General features: G+C 43.2%; 1 protein-coding gene across 2 annotated transcripts in view; it reads left to right on the forward strand.

The window, feature by feature from the left end:
* The window catches only part of selenbp1 (selenium binding protein 1), a 75,591-nt gene that overhangs the window by 10,380 nt on the left and 47,362 nt on the right, over window positions 1-17,849 (forward strand). The window contains exons 3-12 of one of the 2 annotated variants that reach the window (XM_083989324.1): window positions 1,602-1,714; window positions 2,364-2,549; window positions 5,207-5,327; window positions 7,445-7,627; window positions 8,919-9,100; window positions 11,169-11,247; window positions 12,722-12,843; window positions 13,102-13,194; window positions 14,208-14,326; window positions 15,040-15,226. In XM_083989324.1, coding sequence (XP_083845450.1) covers window positions 1,602-1,714; window positions 2,364-2,549; window positions 5,207-5,327; window positions 7,445-7,627; window positions 8,919-9,100; window positions 11,169-11,247; window positions 12,722-12,843; window positions 13,102-13,194; window positions 14,208-14,326; window positions 15,040-15,202 — 1,361 coding nt within the window. In that variant the 3' untranslated portion in view covers window positions 15,203-15,226. Of the gene's footprint in view, window positions 1-1,601; window positions 1,715-2,363; window positions 2,550-5,206; window positions 5,328-7,444; window positions 7,628-8,918; window positions 9,101-11,168; window positions 11,248-12,721; window positions 12,844-13,101; window positions 13,195-14,207; window positions 14,327-15,039; window positions 16,208-17,849 lie in introns of those variants that run through there. The other variant, XM_083989323.1, reaches the window with a different exon arrangement.

The following is a 17,849-nucleotide window of genomic DNA, read 5'->3' on the forward strand; positions in this document are numbered from 1 at the left end:
ATCTCGCGCAATTTGTGGAGCCGTGAACTGGGTGTCGATGCAAATCGCACGAGATTTGGACGGACCAGGAAGAGCAGTAGCTGAGACACTGGGAGCTTCCGCTACAAACAAGCTTTATTTTATTTTTTTTTGAGAATTTTTGCCTTTTTTTTTTTGGAAAATGTTTAAATGTTTTTGGAGAAATTGTATCACTTTTTAACAGAAATTTCTCTACAACATTTCAACAAATTCACGTCACTGGCAATAATTTGAAAGTGTTCATTGACTAAAAAAGTAACGTTCTTCAGTCTCAGAACAAATATTTGTGTATTTCTGGTGTTTGCCTCAAAATTTTGCCCAATCGCAGTCCATGGTCTAATTTGTGTCAATTTAGGGTCCTTGGTGTAAAAAAGAGAACCACTGACCTAATACAGTAAATATAATACAAATTTAGTCTCTTAATTAGTTTGAGTTTCATTGTGCAGGCTGCTGTCACTTCACCCACTGACATAAGAGAGTATTTAATTAGCCCACTCTGCCAGTTACTATTACAGACACAGATGCTCAACAATACCAAATTATTTTTAAAATAAAGCTAAATAATATTTGTTTGGACTTAGGGATGCTCACGATTGACCGTTAACCGATAAGGCAAGGCAAGGCAATTTTATTTGTATAGCCCGTTTTTACCACCAGTTTGTCTCAAAGGGCTTTACATAACAACATCCTCTGTCCTTAGACCCTCACATCCACTGAGGAAAAACTCCATGGAAAACCCTTTTAACAGGGAAAACCAGGAGAAAACTTTGACCGATTCTTTTTTTTTATTTCGGTCTGAAAATTCTAAAAGTGCATCCCTAGTTTGGATCAATCAAGTTAAATCTGATAATTATCTGCAGCACAGTGGCTGAAAACCTCTGCTCTGGATGACGCAGGAATGTGCTTTAATGGGGGCACACACACACAGAGTTAATCCGGACGTGTCGGGACAGAACGAGTTAAAACGGCGTTGATCCAGTTTCTGGGTCCATTAAAGCTGTTGTGTTGTCTGACAGCTTGTCTCTCAGGGATTAAAAGTGTTTTACTTTCCCACTAGGCCACGGGCGAGTCGTGTTCCTCCTCTGAGATGTGTCAAACAGGCTCCAGGTTACAGGACCTGACGTCTCTTTAAAGGGATAGTTCACCCAAAACTCAAAATTCATTCAAAAAAAGTAAAGAAAAATAATGAGGAAAAAGTGGTAAAAGAAATTCTAAAAAAAGTTTTTTTTTTAATCTAGAAAAAGTGGTAAAATTAAAAAAAAGAAAAGAAAAGTAAGAAAAATAATGAGAAAAAGTGGTAAAAGAATTCTAGTGGTAGAATGACGCTACGCTAAATACGCTACTGTGTCTTTTTGTAACATTTTTAGTAAATGTTGGGCTGCAAGATTTTTTAATGAACAGAATGTGCCGTGGCTCAAAAAAGGTTGAAAAACACAGATCCAGAGGTTTTAGCTCCTGTAGCTGCTGAATCAGCATCACAGACGCCCGGTGGTGTCATGTGACCCACGTCAGACACTGTGATGTGATTGGTCGGTTGTTGTCGTTGCCGTGGAGACACCGTCCCTCTCTCCTGTGTGCGTCAGGTCCTCGGGAGGAGATCGTCTACCTGCCCTGCATCTACCGCAACACCGACATCCTCAAGCCGGACTACCTGGCCACGGTGGACATAGACCCCCAATCCCCCACCTACTGCCAGGTAACCACGGAAACGCTACAACATACACTTTAAAGGGATAGTTCACCCAAAATTCAAATTACTCCCCCTCATGTGGACTAAGGGCTGGGAGAAGTTTCAGAGTCCTCCGTGGCTTCTCTGAGTTACAGGGGGTCTCGGCGTAGCAGTGCATGTCCATATAACGGTTGCTAATGGATACCAACTGTCTTCATAACAAAAAGACACACCAAAAAACATCCAAATACCTCCATGCTGCTCGTATGTAATGTCCCTCTTGTATTGAAGCCCCGAAATGCGAAATTGTCCCGAAAAAAATGAAATAAGTCTATATTTCAAGCTTGTTTTGTAGCAGAAGCTTCTCAAAGCTCCTCTTCCTGGTCCGTCAAATTTGGATGAACTGGGAAGAGGAGCTTCCGCTACAAAACAAGACAAAAAAGTGGTCTTGAGACCAAGACCAGTCTCAAGAACTACAAGTCTAATTTCTGTTCTGGAAATATATGCAAATTAGTGCATATTTAATTAGATATTGCCTCATTTACATATTTAAACATAAACCTTGACAAAACTTGTAATACGAAGAATAACTGTCTTAATGTGAGTAATAAACTCGTGAGGTTTCCTGTCAGTTTAAATGTGTTTTTCACCTGTATTGTCTAACTCTAACCCTCAGGTGATCCACCGGCTGCCGATGCCGAACCTGCGTGACGAGCTGCACCACTCGGGCTGGAACGCCTGCAGCAGCTGCTTCGGCGACGCCTCCAAGAAGAGGAACCGCCTCATCCTGCCCTCGCTCATCTCCTCCAGAGTCTACGTGGTCGACGTCGGCACCGACCCGCGGGCGCCGCGCATTCACAAGGTCCCGCCCCCCCGCAGCCCCTCCACCAATCACACACTCAGCTGATCGCATGTATCCTATAATATGACTGTCTTTACTCTACAGGCACTGATGACCAACTCTGATTAGTTGCCTAGACCGGTGGTTCTCAAACTGTTTTACATCAAAGACCCTAAACTGACACAAATTAGACCACGGAACCCCATTGGACAAAACACCAGAAATACACAAATATTTGTTTGACTTTGTACATTCAAATTAGGGCCAGTGGCGTGAATTCTTGGAAATATTGTAGAGAAATTTCTGGGGAAAAAATGGTACAATTTCTCCAAATACGTTCAAACATTTCTAGGAAGAAGTGGTAAAATTCTAAGCAAATTTCTAAAATGCTCTGGTTTAAATTATGACATTTGTGGTGTTAGGGTCAATTTTGACACGGTTATAACGATAAGAACAATAATGAGAGTTCAAACTGAAATCATAAGTGTAAAACCAGCCTTTTCATGGATAAGGAAGTCCAACAATGTAACCAAGAGATGAGAAACAAATGGGATGATAAATAATTGTTTTAGTGTGTTTTACAGCTGATTTAAAACTTCATAGATGGAAGCAGAAAGCTAACACAAGATGTAGGTTAATATTGTTGACGTACGACACCAAGACAGATCTGATCGGTCTGTTTCGACTACAGACGTACTGTGTATTAACAATAAAATAAAGAAAAAAGAGAAAGACAGAGAACAAACACATAGAACAAAAGATCACATAACAAGCAGAGCACAGCACATCTTGTGTTACAACGATATTTCATGGTCATTATAAGATAAGTACTATTAAAAAACAAAAACATATACGTAAGAGCAGAAAAATAAATGAAGTAGGTGGACATGTAGAGAATCTACAACACAGTGAGGTTTTATTCTACAGCCAGTGAACGTCTATGAGCTCCGGTCCCTCAGAGCTCCTGTTCACCGAGGACCAATTACTCTGCTCCCGTTTGATTAATTAATTACAGATTTGTTTGGAAGCATCGGTGAAGCACAAACAGAATCTGGCCGGGGTCCTCTGCTCACTGTTCAACCGTTCCCTGGCTGAGCACTCCATCCCCTCTGTCTGGAAGTCATCCATCATCTGCCCTGTCGAGAAAAAGAGCAACCCCACAAACAACAACGACTATCGACCTGTTGCTCTGACTTCGCTGGTTATGAAAAGCTTTGAGAAGCTTGTTCTGACCCAGCTGCAGGCTGATGTTAGTGGGTTTACTGACCCACTGCAGTTTGCATATCGACGGCACAGGGGTGTGGATGACGCAGTGCTGACCCTGCTACATGAGACCATCACCCATCTGGAAAAACCTAAGTCCCTTGTCAGGCTGGTCTTTGTGGATTTTTCCAGTGCATTTAACACCTTGCAACCACACCTGATGGGACGTAAACTGCTCCAGATGAACATTGATCCCCACCTGATCCTCTGGGTCCTCTCCTTTTTGACAAACAGACCCCAGAGGGTCAGGGTGAATGGCCACCTCAGTGCACCACGGACAATTTCCACTGGATCCCCTCAAGGCTCGGTCATCTCTCCATTACTTTTCACACTGTACACAGACAACTGCAGAAGCTCAACCCTGGGAATAACATACATCAAATACTCAGATGACACTGTTATCATGGACACCACCAACACAGACGGACTGTTACAAAATGAACTGGACTCTTTTGCTCTGTGGTGTAGAGACAATTGCCTGGACTTAAACACCTCAAAAACCAAAGAAATGGTCATTGACTTCCGCCACGGACACTTCACTTCCACACTCTCTGTTAACACTGAAATAATAGAAAGGGTGGAATCATACAAATACCTCGGCACAATAATGGACTACAAACTCACATTCCAACTACACAGTGAACATATTTTTTCTAAATGTCAGCAACGTCTCTTTTTTCTCCGTAAACTTCGCAAACTCCAGGTTCATCAATCAATACTCTCTGCTTTCTATAAATGTTTCATCGAATCCATCCTCACTTTCAACATCACAGCCTGGTTTGGTTCACTCAGCATCACCCACCGAAACAGTCTAAACAAAATAGTCAAACTCAGCAATAAAATCATAGGTCAGGAACAGGAGCCACTCATCAACATCTACAACATTCAGGTCAAGAAAAAAGGCACACAGATCGCCACAGACACAACACACACACTACACAGCAACTACAGCCTACTACCATCAGCACGCAGATACAGGTCACTCCCACTCCGGACAAAGAGAGCATCATCCAGTTTCATCCCCACCTCAATCCGACTTCTAAACACTTAACTCCCATCAGAACTTTTTCCTTTCTAATTAACTTGTTTTTTTTAACAAATTTTTATACTTGTATGTGTCCTTTGTTTTTAACCTTTGCTGCGAGTACTTGTACTATGTGTGGTTGTAGGAATATGTATTATTATTGTGTTGGGTATGGCTGTGGTATGTATGTGTGGATTGTTGTTTTGCACCTGCACTTTTGATGTCCTTCCGCAACGAAGTTCCTAACGGAATAATAAAGTACTTTTGAGTTTGAGTTGAGTTGAGTTGAGGGGGGTGATGAAGATGATGATGATGAAGATGATGGTGATGATGATGATGATGATGATGATGATGATGATGATGATGATGATGATGATGATGTCATCCTCAGATGGTGGAGCCCATCGACCTGTTCTGGAGGTGTAACCTTGCCAACCCTCACACGTCTCACTGTCTGGCCAGCGGTCAGATCATGATCAGTTGCATGGGCGACCCGGCCGGCAACGGCAAAGGTGACGGCTCCGCCCCCTTTTGGACCTTAACCCCTCCTCCTTTTGGACCTTAACTCCTCCTTCTTTTGGACCTTAACCCCTCCCCTTCTCGCATCAGTGTTGTTTTTGGCAGGCATTTTAGATTTAGTCTTAGTCTTTTTGACGAAAATACTTATTAGTTTTAGTCAATTTTAGTCATTTCTATATGTGATAGTTTTAGTCTAGTTTTAGTCGACGAAAACTGAAAAAGGTTTTAGTCAGTTTTAGTCAGTTTTAGTAAAAAAAAAAAAAAAAGTATTTTAAAATAATTTAAAATACGTCCATGTATCTTCTGGTGGAGTGACGGTAGGTGTGTTGAGCAGAATGTGCTGCATGTCAGGTGGAGGATGGGATGCAGCAGCGTTGCAGATACTTGTTGATTTTAATTGACAGATTACACGCACAATAAGCAGAAATGTCGTGCATTTTGAACATCTGACCATCCACCCGTCACACTGTCTCGCATCTGACTCCGCCCCCTTCTGGGCCTTAACTCCTCCCCCTTTTGGACATGAACTCCTCCCCTTCTTCCCCTGACTCCTCCCCCTTTTGGACATTAACTCCTCCCCTTCTCGCCCCTGACTCCTCCCCCTTCTGGACTGACTCCTCCCCCTTTTGGACATTAACTCCTCCCCTTCTTGCCCCTGACTCCTCCCCCTTTTGGACCTTAACTTCTCGCCCCTGACTCCTCCCCCTTCTGGACCTTAATTCCTCCCCTTCTCGCCCCTGACTCCTCCCCCTTCTGGGCCTTAACCCCTCCCCTTCTCGCCCCTGACTCCTCCCCCTTCTGGACCTTAACTCCTCCCCTTCTTGCCCATGACTCCTCCCCCTTTTGGACATTAACTCCTCCCCTTCTTGCCCCTGACTCCTCCCCCTTTTGGACCTTAACTTCTCGCCCCTGACTCCTCCCCCTTCTGGACCTTAACTCCTCCCCTTCTCGCCCCTGACTCCTCCCCCTTCTGGACCTTAACTCCTCCCCTTCTCGCCCCTGACTCCTCCCCCTTCTGGGCCTTAACCCCTCCCCTTCTCGCCCCTGACTCCTCCCCCTTCTGGACTGACTCCTCCCCCTTTTGGACCTTAACTCCTCCCCTTCTTGCCCATGACTCCTCCCCCTTTTGGACCTTAACTCCTCCCCTTCTCACCACTGACTCCTCCTCCTTTTGGACCTTAACTCCTCCCCTCCTTGCCCCTGACTCCTCCCCCTTCTGGACCTTAACTCCTCCCCTTCTCGCCCCTGACTCCTCCCCCTTCTGGACCTTAACTCCTCCCCCTTCTCGCCCCTGACCCCTCCCCCTTTTGGACCTTAACTCCTCCCCTTCTCTCCCCTGACTCCTCCCCCTTTTGGACCTTAACTCCTCCCCCTTCTCGCCCCTGACTCCTCCCCCTTCTGGCACTTTACTCCTCCCCTTCTCTCCCCTGACCCCTCCCCCTTTTGGACCTTAACTCCTCCCCCTTCTCGCCCCTGACCCCTCCCCCTTTTGGACCTTAACTCCTCCCCTTCTCGCCACTGACTCCTCCTCCTTTTGGACCTTAACCCCTCCCCTTCTCGCCACTGACTCCTCCCCCTTTTGGACCTTAACTCCTCCCCTCCTTGCCCCTGACTCCTCCCCCTTTTGGACCTTAACTCCTCCCCCTTCTCGCCCCTGACTCCTCCCCCTTCTGGACCTTAACTCCTCCCCTTCTCTCCCCTGACTCCTCCCCCTTTTGGACCTTAACTCCTCCCGTTCTTGCCTCTGACTCCTCCCCCTTCTGGACCTTAACACCCTTCTTGCCCCTGACTCCTCCCCCTTCTGGACCTTAACACCTTTCTTGCCCCTGACTCCTCCCCCTTCTGGACCTTAACTCCTCCCCTTCTGGCCCCTGACTCCTCCCCCTTTTGGACCTTAACTCCTCCCCTTCTCACCCATGACTCCTCCCACTTTTGGACCTTAACTCCTCCCCCCTCGTGGACTCCCCCATGTTAACAGGACTTTCTGACCCTTTCAAAGTAAAGCGACCTTGAGGATTGAACCTCGGACCCACAATCCACATATCACTGCTGATTGTTGCCATAGCGACGGTGTCACCACCAGTGTCTCACTCTGCTGTCGTCCAATCAGGTGGGTTCGCGCTGCTGGACGGTGAGACATTCGAGGTGGTGGGGAACTGGGAGCACCCGGGCGAGGCGGCGCCGTTCGGCTACGACTTCTGGTACCAGCCCCGGCAGAACGTGATGATCAGCTCGGAGTGGGGGGCGCCGAAGGCTCTGGACGGCGGCTTCGACCTCGCCCACGTCATGGAGGGTGAGTCAGGCCTTCTGCTTCTGGTTCTGGGTCTGGTCCTGGGTCTGGGTCTGGGTCTATTGAGCTAAAATGCTAATATTTAGGCTACATAGTACGACAGAGTATTAGGGCCATATTGAGAAAAAAAAACCCAAAGAAACACAGACTTCAAGAATAAGGGGCCGTGTCCACCAGACGCGCTTTCAGCTCTGACAGCGCTCTCAGCGCTGCTTTCCCAGCGCTTAGCGCTCTCTCTCTCCCTCGTCAGAATGCCGCTGTTGCTAGGTTACAAAACGAGTCCTCTGACACTTCCGTGTTCTGGCCTTGTTTAATGTAAACACTACAAGGAGTGTCAGAAATACACAACAGCATTAGCGGCAGCTTTTGACATGGACCCTGAGGTCGGCCTACCTTCAACACAAGTGTGGGTCATGATATAAACCGAGCCACGTCTCCGGTTGTGTTGCTGTCGGTAACGTATGTCCCGCCCCTTCTTGGTTCTGATTGGTCAGTGCGGGGAAAAGTGACATTGACGAGCGCAGCGCTGTTCTAAAAGTTGAACAGATTTCAACTCGAAGCGCTCTGAGCGCCGCGACAAAAAGAAGCAAGCGCCCAGGGCGTTTTACCGCCGAGGGCGCTGAGCGCTGTGAGCGCCCAACTCAATAGGGTTTGAATGTAAAATAGACGCCCAGAGCGCTGAAAACGCGTCTGGTGGACACGGCCCCTAAAGTCGTACATTTCCTACGAGAAAAAAGTCATAACATTACGAGAATAAAGTCACAACATTGAGAATAAAGTTGTACATTTACGAGAAAAAAGTTGTGAATTTACGAGAATAAAGTCGTACATTTCCTACGAGAAAAAAGTGATAACATTACGAGAATTAAGTCGTAAATTTGAGAGAATAAAGTCGTACATTTACGAGAATAAAGTCATAACATGACGAGAATTAAGTCGTAAATTTGAGAGAATAAAGTCGTAAATTTACGAGAATAAGTTTGTGATTTTTTTTATTTGCCAATGTAGCCCTAATACTCCGAATTAGGTGTCATAAACACAGGAATATCAACTCTTGACTTGCTTGAAGTAAATAAACTTCTCGGTTCAAGGGTCCAAGGTCGGGACTCAGAGACCGGGTACAGACGGTGAATCAGTTTGACTCAGTTAGTCTCCACAGTGATCCAGGTTCTGGTTGTGGTTGTGGTTGTGGTTGTATTGTGTTGTATTGTGGTTGTGGTTGTGGTTGTGGTTGTGGTTGTGGTTGTATTGTGTTGTATTGTGGTTGTGGTTGTGATTCTGGTTGTGGTTTCAGGCCACTACGGCAGCCGTATCCACGTGTGGGACTGGACGACCCACAGGAAGCTTCAGACTCTGGACCTCGGAGAGGAGGGGAAGATTCCTCTGGAGGTCCGGTTCCTCCACGACCCCAACGCCGCCGAGGGCTACGTGGGCTGTGCCCTGCCCTCCACCGTCTTCAGGTTCTACAGAACCCCGGTCAGTACCTCAAAGATCTAGGTTCACTGCAAAAACGCAAAATCTTACCAAGAATATTTGTCTTATTTCTAGTCAAAACTAATCTCATTCTACTTAAAACAAGACTCATCACATTAAAAGCAGCTTGTTTTTAGACACTTTTTACTTCTTTCAAGCAGATTTTCACTTGAAATAAGTAGAAAAATCTGATAGTGGAGCAAGTTTTTCTTTCTTATTACAAGCACAAAAAACTTCCTCTCACTGGCAGATTTTTCTACTTATTTCAAGTGAAAATTTGTTTGAAATAAGTGAAAATGATCTAAAAACATGTTAATTTTTAGGTGATGAGTCTTATTTTAAGTGGAAAGAGATTAGTTTTGACTAAAATTGAGACATTTTGACAAGAAATAAGACAAATATTCTTGGAAAGACTTTGAGTTTTAGATGTGGACTGTGGTCTGGAGATGAAAGTCGTTTTCCAGCGGCCCTTACCATTTAATAAATGTCTTGTTAACACCTTTGTCTTCACCTCTGTTGAAAGGCAGTGGTAAATTTATCAGTTGTTGGTCGTATTTTCGGCTAAAGTTTATTATCTAATTTATCAACACACAAGGATTTGGCTTATGTTATTTTAATGGATGTAAAATGTCGCCACCTGTTGGCCTAATTAATTAACTATGTATGTATTTGTTTTAAAGCAGAAGTAAGGTGAATGTTTGTGTTAATCTAAGTCTTAAATAGTTGTATCTTCCGACAGCAATCACTTCTATAGAGTGTTTGGTCTGAAACACGGGTCTGACAGTCACTCTGCTCTGCTCTGAGCCCAGGAGAAAACTTTCCTTGTATCCTACAACCTTTATCCAATGAGGAGAGAGAACGGCATAAAGGGGCAGTCCTCTCTGTGTGTGCAGCCAAGGGATGCGCCTGAATGTGGTGACGTAGGGACGAGGGCGGGGGCTGCTAACTCCATCTGCTGACAGGAAGTTAGACAGAACCACCGGATCACTTACTTCTGCTTTAACTCTGCTGTCCCAATGCTTTGGCAATATTGTATATCACAGTCATGCCAATAAAGCAAATTGAGTTTAGGTGATGAGTCTTATTTTAAGTGGAAAGAGATTAGTTTTGACTAAAATTGAGACATTTTGACAAGAAATAAGACAAATATTCTTGGAAAGACTTTGAGTTTTAGCTAGAGTCTAGATGTGGACTGTGGTCTGGAGATGAAAGTCGTTTTCCAGCGGCCCTTACCATTTAATAAATGTCTTGTTAACACCTTTGTCTTCACCTCTGTTGAAAGGCAGTGGTAAATTTATCAGTTGTTGGTCGTATTTTCGGCTAAAGTTTATAATCTATTTTATCAACACACAAGGATTTGGCTAATGTTATTTTAATGGATGTAAAATGTCGCCACCTGTTGGTGAATTGAATCTACGACAGGCAGCTTTGGAGGAGATATTAGAGATAAATATTGATAGAAATGAGTGTATTTGATACTTCAGTTGACAGAAGGAACTACATTTGAATGTAGCTACATTTTGAAATATCAGTCTGTTTGGTACTGAATTAGTATGTTTTATTAGGATTGTAGTTGTAGCCTTTATAATAATAATGATGATGATAATAATGGCAATAATAGTAATAATATATAGCAATTAGCAATAGTTTTTTATTAATATTAGTATAAGTATAGATAGATTGTAATCCCATATGGGATGGGCCACAGTGGTGGCATGACACGGAAATAAAGTATTCATTCATTAGAAGTAGGGCCCCATTTTGGTCAGGGGCAGCCCAGCTGGTTCTGGTCCTGGTCCTGGTCTGGTTCTGGTCTGGTTTATATCTGGTCAATATAAACATCAGCCTGTAGGCGGTTGATGCAGATTTATTACTCATTTTATCAGCTGCATCAGGCCCATTCAAACAGGCTCACTCAGATTTCCCTTCAGCTATATAGGTAGTACTTGTTACTTGAATTTGTTTTGTAGAAATTTTGATGCTGTGATCGAAATAAACATTCATTCATTAATTCATTAATTCATTCATGTCCTGGTCCAGTGGTGTTCATTACCATGTGTTCTCTGGTCAGGAAGGAGACTGGGCCAAGGAGAAGGTGATCAGTGTTCCCAACAAGAAGGTGGAGGGCTGGGCCTTACCGGAGATGCCAGGTGAGTCTCACCTCTGACCTCTGACCTCTCATAGATAGACTGGATATACTGACTAGATGCTGGTTCCCAGGCAGCTCTACTCAGTGGAATACGTCAACGCGGCCGCCATCTTACTACAGGAGAAGGGGTCCATGCCTATGTTCCCACAGCCTTATGTTCCCACAGCCCTATGTTCCCACAGCCTTATGTTCCCACAGTTCTAAGATTGTTCTCAAAATTAGGCTCTATGTTCCCACTGGACTCTCTCTACCTATCTGGACTCTATCTATCTGGCCTGTCTAGCCTCTACAGGGTCTTTTTACTAAACTTAACCAACTCTTTTCTTCATTGCCTAAACCCAACCAATGGTGGGACCAAAGGGCTGTGGGAACATAGGGCCTAATTTTCAGTGACAACAAAAGTTAGAAATGTGGGAACATAAGGCTGTGGGAACATAGGAATGACCCCCAGGAGAAGCCGTGTCTACTTACGGTGCGTTCACACCGGACGTGAAGCGAATTTTCGCCTTGCGTCCCTCGTCCCTCCCCCTTGCGTCACTCGCGCGAGTAAACAACTCGCGAATATTCGCCCAAAATAGAAGGGGAGGGGCTACCACAACATTCTTTCTGTCATCAACCATGACTGATATCACTACAATTGCGTCACTGTACTTGCTGTGGAAGTCTGAGATACGTCGGAAATCTAAACGCCGTCGTGTCTGGGTCAGTCACATCATCCGGAGGGGTACACAGCTGGGGGAGTTTCACCGCCCTCTCCAGGAGCTGCGCCGGGATGACGGCCGCTTCCAGCGGTGTTTCAGGCTCACCAGGGCCCAGTTTGATTCCCTGTTTGGTAGGATCGGTGCCGGGATCTCTCGGCAGGACACAAACTACAAGCTCTGATAGGCTGTCCCGAAACAGCTTCCCGCGAATATTTCGCCAAAGTTGAATTTTTTTAACTCGCGCGAATTCGCATCGCGGCATTCGCGTTGCGGCATTGGCGTATTTGCGTCGCGCCAAACCCGCGATTCGCGCCGCCGGCACAAATTCACGTCTATTCGTGTCTTTGCATTGACTTTGTATGTAATCTCATCGCGCGAAAAATTCGCTTCGCGTCCGGTGTGAACACACTGTTACTGCATTACGGTGTGTTCACACCGGGCGCGAGGCAAATTTTTCGCGCGACGAGATTACATACGAAGTCAATGTACAGATGCGAATGACGGCGAATTTGTGCTGGCTGCGCGAATGACGCGAATGGCGCCTTCGCAAATATTTCACGTGAGTTTGATATTTTGAACTCGAATGCCGCGAGTAAAAACAAATATTCCAGCGGGCAAACTGGTCTGACTGCTGGTCAGACGTTTATATGTCTATGGTCAGAAACCCCTGACCAAGATGGCCGCCGTGTTGACGTACGCTGAGAAGCAGAACGCAGCATCTAGTCAGTATCTATGTGACCTCTGACCTCTGACCTCTGTGTGTCACCTGTTCAGGGCTGATCACAGACATCCTGATCTCATTGGACGACCGTTTCCTCTACTTCAGTAACTGGCTGCACGGGGACGTCAGGCAGTATGACATCACCGACAGGAGGAAGCCACGATTGGTCGGCCAGGTGGGTGTGATGCTGAGCAGGTGGAGATTTTTTTTTAATTTTAATTTTGTTTATTTATTTTTTTACTTATTTATTCTATATTATTACTAATTAATTAACTATGTATGTATTTGTTTTAACTCTGCTGTCCCAATACTTTGGCAATATTGTATATCACAGTCATGCCAATAAAGCAAATTGAAATTGAAAATTGAGTGAGACAGCTCACCTGTCTGTCTGTCTTGTCTCACCTGTCTGTCTACCTGTGTGTCTGTCCAGGTGTTCCTTGGAGGAAGCATCGTTAACGACGGACCGGTCAAAGTCCTGGACGACCCCGACAACCAGCCACAGCCGCGGCCCCGCATCATCCAGGTAACCTGTCTGTCTGTCTCTCTACCTGTCTGTCTCTCTACCTGTCTGTCTGTCTCTCTACCTGTCTGTCTGTCTCTATAGACCGTTTCAGAGAGTATAAACAAAGACAGGTGTGGCTCATTAGAAAACGCTCTGGTACACTAAATGGAATGGAGCCTTAATTAGTATCCTTGGTAACACCTGTCTTTGTTTATACTCTCTGAAAGGGTCTATATGGAAGAATTATCCTCTTTAATCAAGTGCATAGATTTTCAGTTTGAGAGCATGATTTCAGCTCCTTCGTGTGCTCAGATTTTTTCTCCTCATGCTCACATTTTGTGCTCGCACTTCAATGTCTGCTGCTTTCTTTCAAAATGTGCTCAAACTCAACAATCACATGGCTGTGCTCACATTTCTCCTTCTTGCACACAAACATTTAGCTTGCATTCAAATGTGCCCTGTGCGCGCTCAGAGCCAATGTCTGCGCGCTCAGATCTGAGTGCACTCACATTTGAATGCGAGCAAAATGTTTGTGTGCAAGAAGGAGAAATGTGAGCACAGCCATGTGATGTTTGAGTTTGAGCACACATTTAGAAAGAAAGCAGCAGACATTTAAATGCGAGCACAAAATGTGAGCATGAGGAGAAAAAATCTGAGCACGCGAAGGAGCTGAAATGATGCTCTCAAACTGAAAATCTATGCACTTGATTAAAGATAGGATCATTCTTGCATATCTCTACCTGTCTGTCTCACCTGTCTGTCTCTCTACAGCACAGTCCAGAGACACACTGGCTCCGATATTTTAATAATATAATAATAACATGATGCCATATATAATGACATCTGCACTGGACTTTGACATAAAAGAAACCTAAAAGGGATATCTCCAAATTCTTGGTGTGCAGTGTTTGATGGTGCAGGAAGTTACCAGCCAAGAGAGCTGCAATTATGTTGATCAATTATATTTGTTATTATATCTCTCTACCTGTCTGTCTGTCTACCTGTCTGTCTGTCTCCACCTGTCTGTCTCTCAGGGAAGGCGTATCTATGGAGGACCTCAGATGTTACAGTTGAGTCTTGACGGTCGGAGACTTTACCTGACGACGTCTCTGTTCAGCAGCTGGGACAAACAGTTCTACCCCGACATGCTGCAGTACGTACACTACTACTATTACTACTGCTGCTACTACTACTACTAATACCACTACTACTGCTGCTAGTAGTACTGTAATAATATGGGAGTACTATACACTGCAAAAACTCAATATCTTACCAAGAATATTTGTCGTATTTCTAGTCAAAATAATCTCATTCTACTTAAAATCAGACTCATCACATAAAAAGTAGCTTGTTTTTAGACACTTTTTACTTCTTTCAAGGAGATTTTCACTTGAAATAAGTAGAAAAATCTGATAGTGGAGCAAGTTTTTCTTTCTTATTACAAACACAAAAAACTTGCTTTCACTGGCAGATTTTTCTACTTATTTCAAGTGAAAATTAGTTTGAAACAAGTGAAAATGATCTAAAAACAAGTTAATTTTTAGGTGATGAGTCTTATTTTAAGTGGAAAGAGATTAGTTTTGACTAGAAATTAGACAAATATTCTTGAGTTTTTGCAGTGTAGTAGTATTAGAGTAGTGTTACAGTAGTACCTACTACAGTAGTATTACATTAGTAGCCTATTAATTAGTATAGTGAACGTGTTTCTACCTCTGAACTCAGGTCAGATGTTGCTGTTCATGAGTTTATTTTATCCTCCTAATTAATATCCATATTGATCAATTATTGATTACTGCATTGTAACACCTTGATGACATCACAGCGGTGTGACGTGTGTGTGTGTGTGTGTGTGTGTGTGTGTGGCAGGAAGGGCTCGGTGATGATGCAGATCGACGTGAACACGGTCAGCGGCGGTCTGAGCCTCAACGACAAGTTCCTGGTGGACTTCGGTAAAGAACCCGACGGTCCCGTTCTGGCCCACGAGCTGCGTTACCCGGGAGGAGACTGCACCTCCGACATCTGGGTCTGAGACCAGGACCAGGACCAGGACCAGGTCCAACAACTGGCCTCTACTGGTTCACATCTAAGAAATAAAAAACTGGGATCATTTGTTTTCTCTCTTTTTCTGTAAAACTTTAATTTTTAAAGGGACAACGAGGAGTTTAGGAAAAGTGAAGTGTTTCCACACTACATTTATGAGCCTCCGCACCGTGAAATTCTTTGACCGGCGCAAGACAGACTCATGTTTTCATTCATCAAGAATTAAAGTCAGAGGTTGGAAGACGATCACATACCGTCGTAGTTCCCACCATAAACGGAGATTCGGCGGCGTTATTCTCATGACTCGCCACGAAACCGAAAGTAAAGAAACGCTGGTCGGCTCGCCCAGCATTTCCACCACCACTAATAATAACAAAATAACCATAGAGACAAAACCATAGATTTATCTAAAATGGACCATTAACAAGTGGTAACGGAGATTCATCCACATTAATATCAGACTTTTTTATTGTCGCAGAATTTTTCGTTCTGCCGCTGGATAAACTCCTCGTTGTCCCTTTAACTGTAACGGTGTAAAAGTAAAAGAAGTATAATGTTCTAATAACTAAACAACAATTGCAACAGTTTCACCTGCTACATCTACAACAACAATGGTAACCATGGTGATGAATGAAAAATGAATGAAAGGAAAAGAATAAAGTGAATGAAGTGACACTAGCCTATATGATATAATAATAATAATAATCTTCTACATGTAACAGACCAAAAAAAAAATCTTCTTCTCAATAAACAGACTGTGAAGTCACGTGACCAGATCAGCTGATCAGCTGCAAACTGGAAACAGGAAGTTTTAATGTGAAAGGTCAGAGCGTGAGATCAACAGGAAACAGTTTCTGCTTTTCCTCAGTGAGTTATCAACGTTATATTACTGTCATGAATATTCACTGTTATTATACCGTTATACAGCCACCTGCTTCCTGCTGCTCAGACTGTCAACACGTCACGTTTCAATAAAGTTTTCACTGATTTTAAATCATTTCTGTTGGTTTTGTTTTTGCTGACCCCACAACTATCTATCTATCTATCTATCTATCTATCTATCTATCTATCTATCTATCTATCTATCTATCTATCTATCTATCTATCTATCTATCTATCTATAAGAGGATTTAGAACAGTGGTTCTCAAACTTTACATCAAGGACCCTTAAATTGGAACAAATTACAGTAAGACCACGGACCCCCATTGGACAAAATTCTGAAGCAAACACCAGAAATACATAAATAATTGTTCTGAGACTGAAGAACATTACTGTTTTAGTCAATGTACGCTCAAATTAGGGCCAATGGCGTGAAGTTGTTGACATTTCTGGTAAAAAGTGGTACAATTTCTCCAAAAACATTTAAACATTTTCTGAAAAAATTGCAAAAATTCTCAAAAAGAATTTAAAAAAAAGTTGTTAAAAAACATTCTAGAAAAAAGTGGTAAGATTTCTAAAGTGGTAAAGAAAAACTTGAGGACCCCATTGCACCCTCTCATGACCCCTGGTGACCCCGGACCACACTTTGAGAACCACTGATATTAGTCTATTAGTCCAGGTAAAATTGCGTTTTCCGACAGACTAATTGTAACAGAATGTTTTTCACCATACATCATTTCTATGAGGTGTCCAGAACATCATACTAAAAGTCCTAAGAAATCCTAGTTGAGGAAATATGTTTAATTCTCATCAATCCAAGACTGATTTACTGTATAAAGCCTATGGTGCCAATAAGGCCAGACAACAATACACCCCAATGGGGCTGTTTTGTTCCTTTACTGCTATCACAATGAAACTTTACACAATGAAAGTGTATATGAAATGTAACATTTTTCAAGGAAAAAAAAAACAAGCCTATTCGGGTGTGTTTTGGGCATATTCCAGTAGTGTATGGCTCATTTGCATATTCAAATTAATTTTCAAAGAAACTTGTAATACAAAAAATGTTACATTTCATGAATACTTTCATTGTGTAAAGTTTCATTGTGATAGCAGTAAAGGAAAAAATAGCCCCATTGGGGTGTATTGTTGTCAGCACCATAGACTTTATACAGTAAATCAGTCTTGGATTGATGAGAATTAAACATATTTCCTCAACTAGGATTTCTTAGGACTTTTAGTATGTTGTTCTGGACACCTCATAGAAATGATGGATGGTGAAAAACATTCTGTTACAATTAGTCTGTTGGAAAACGCAATTTTACCTGGACTAATAGACTAATATCAGTGGTTCTCAAAGTGTGGTCCGGGGTCACCCAGGGGTCATGAGAGGGTGCAACGGGGTCCTCAACTTTTTCTGTACCACTTTAGAAATCTTACCACTTTTTTCTAGAATGTTTTTTTTTTTGAGAATTTTTGCAATTTTTTCAGAAAATGTTTAAATGTTTTTGGAGAAATTGTACCACTTTTTACCAGAAATTTCAACAACTTCACGCCATTGGCCCTAATTTTTTAGCGTACATTGACTAAAACAGTAATGTTCTTCAGTCTCAGAACAAATATTTATGTATTCTGTTGTTTTCTTTTTCCTTTATTTGTTCGAGAGGGACAGTGTACATTAATGAACATTTTAAAAAGATAAAATGTAAATGCACCCAATTATAGCCAATAGGCTAATTTCTGTTGGCAGTTTGCT

This window comes from Trachurus trachurus, assembly GCF_905171665.1.
Source record: "Trachurus trachurus genome assembly, chromosome: 16".
Classification (NCBI taxonomy): domain Eukaryota; kingdom Metazoa; phylum Chordata; class Actinopteri; order Carangiformes; family Carangidae; genus Trachurus; species Trachurus trachurus.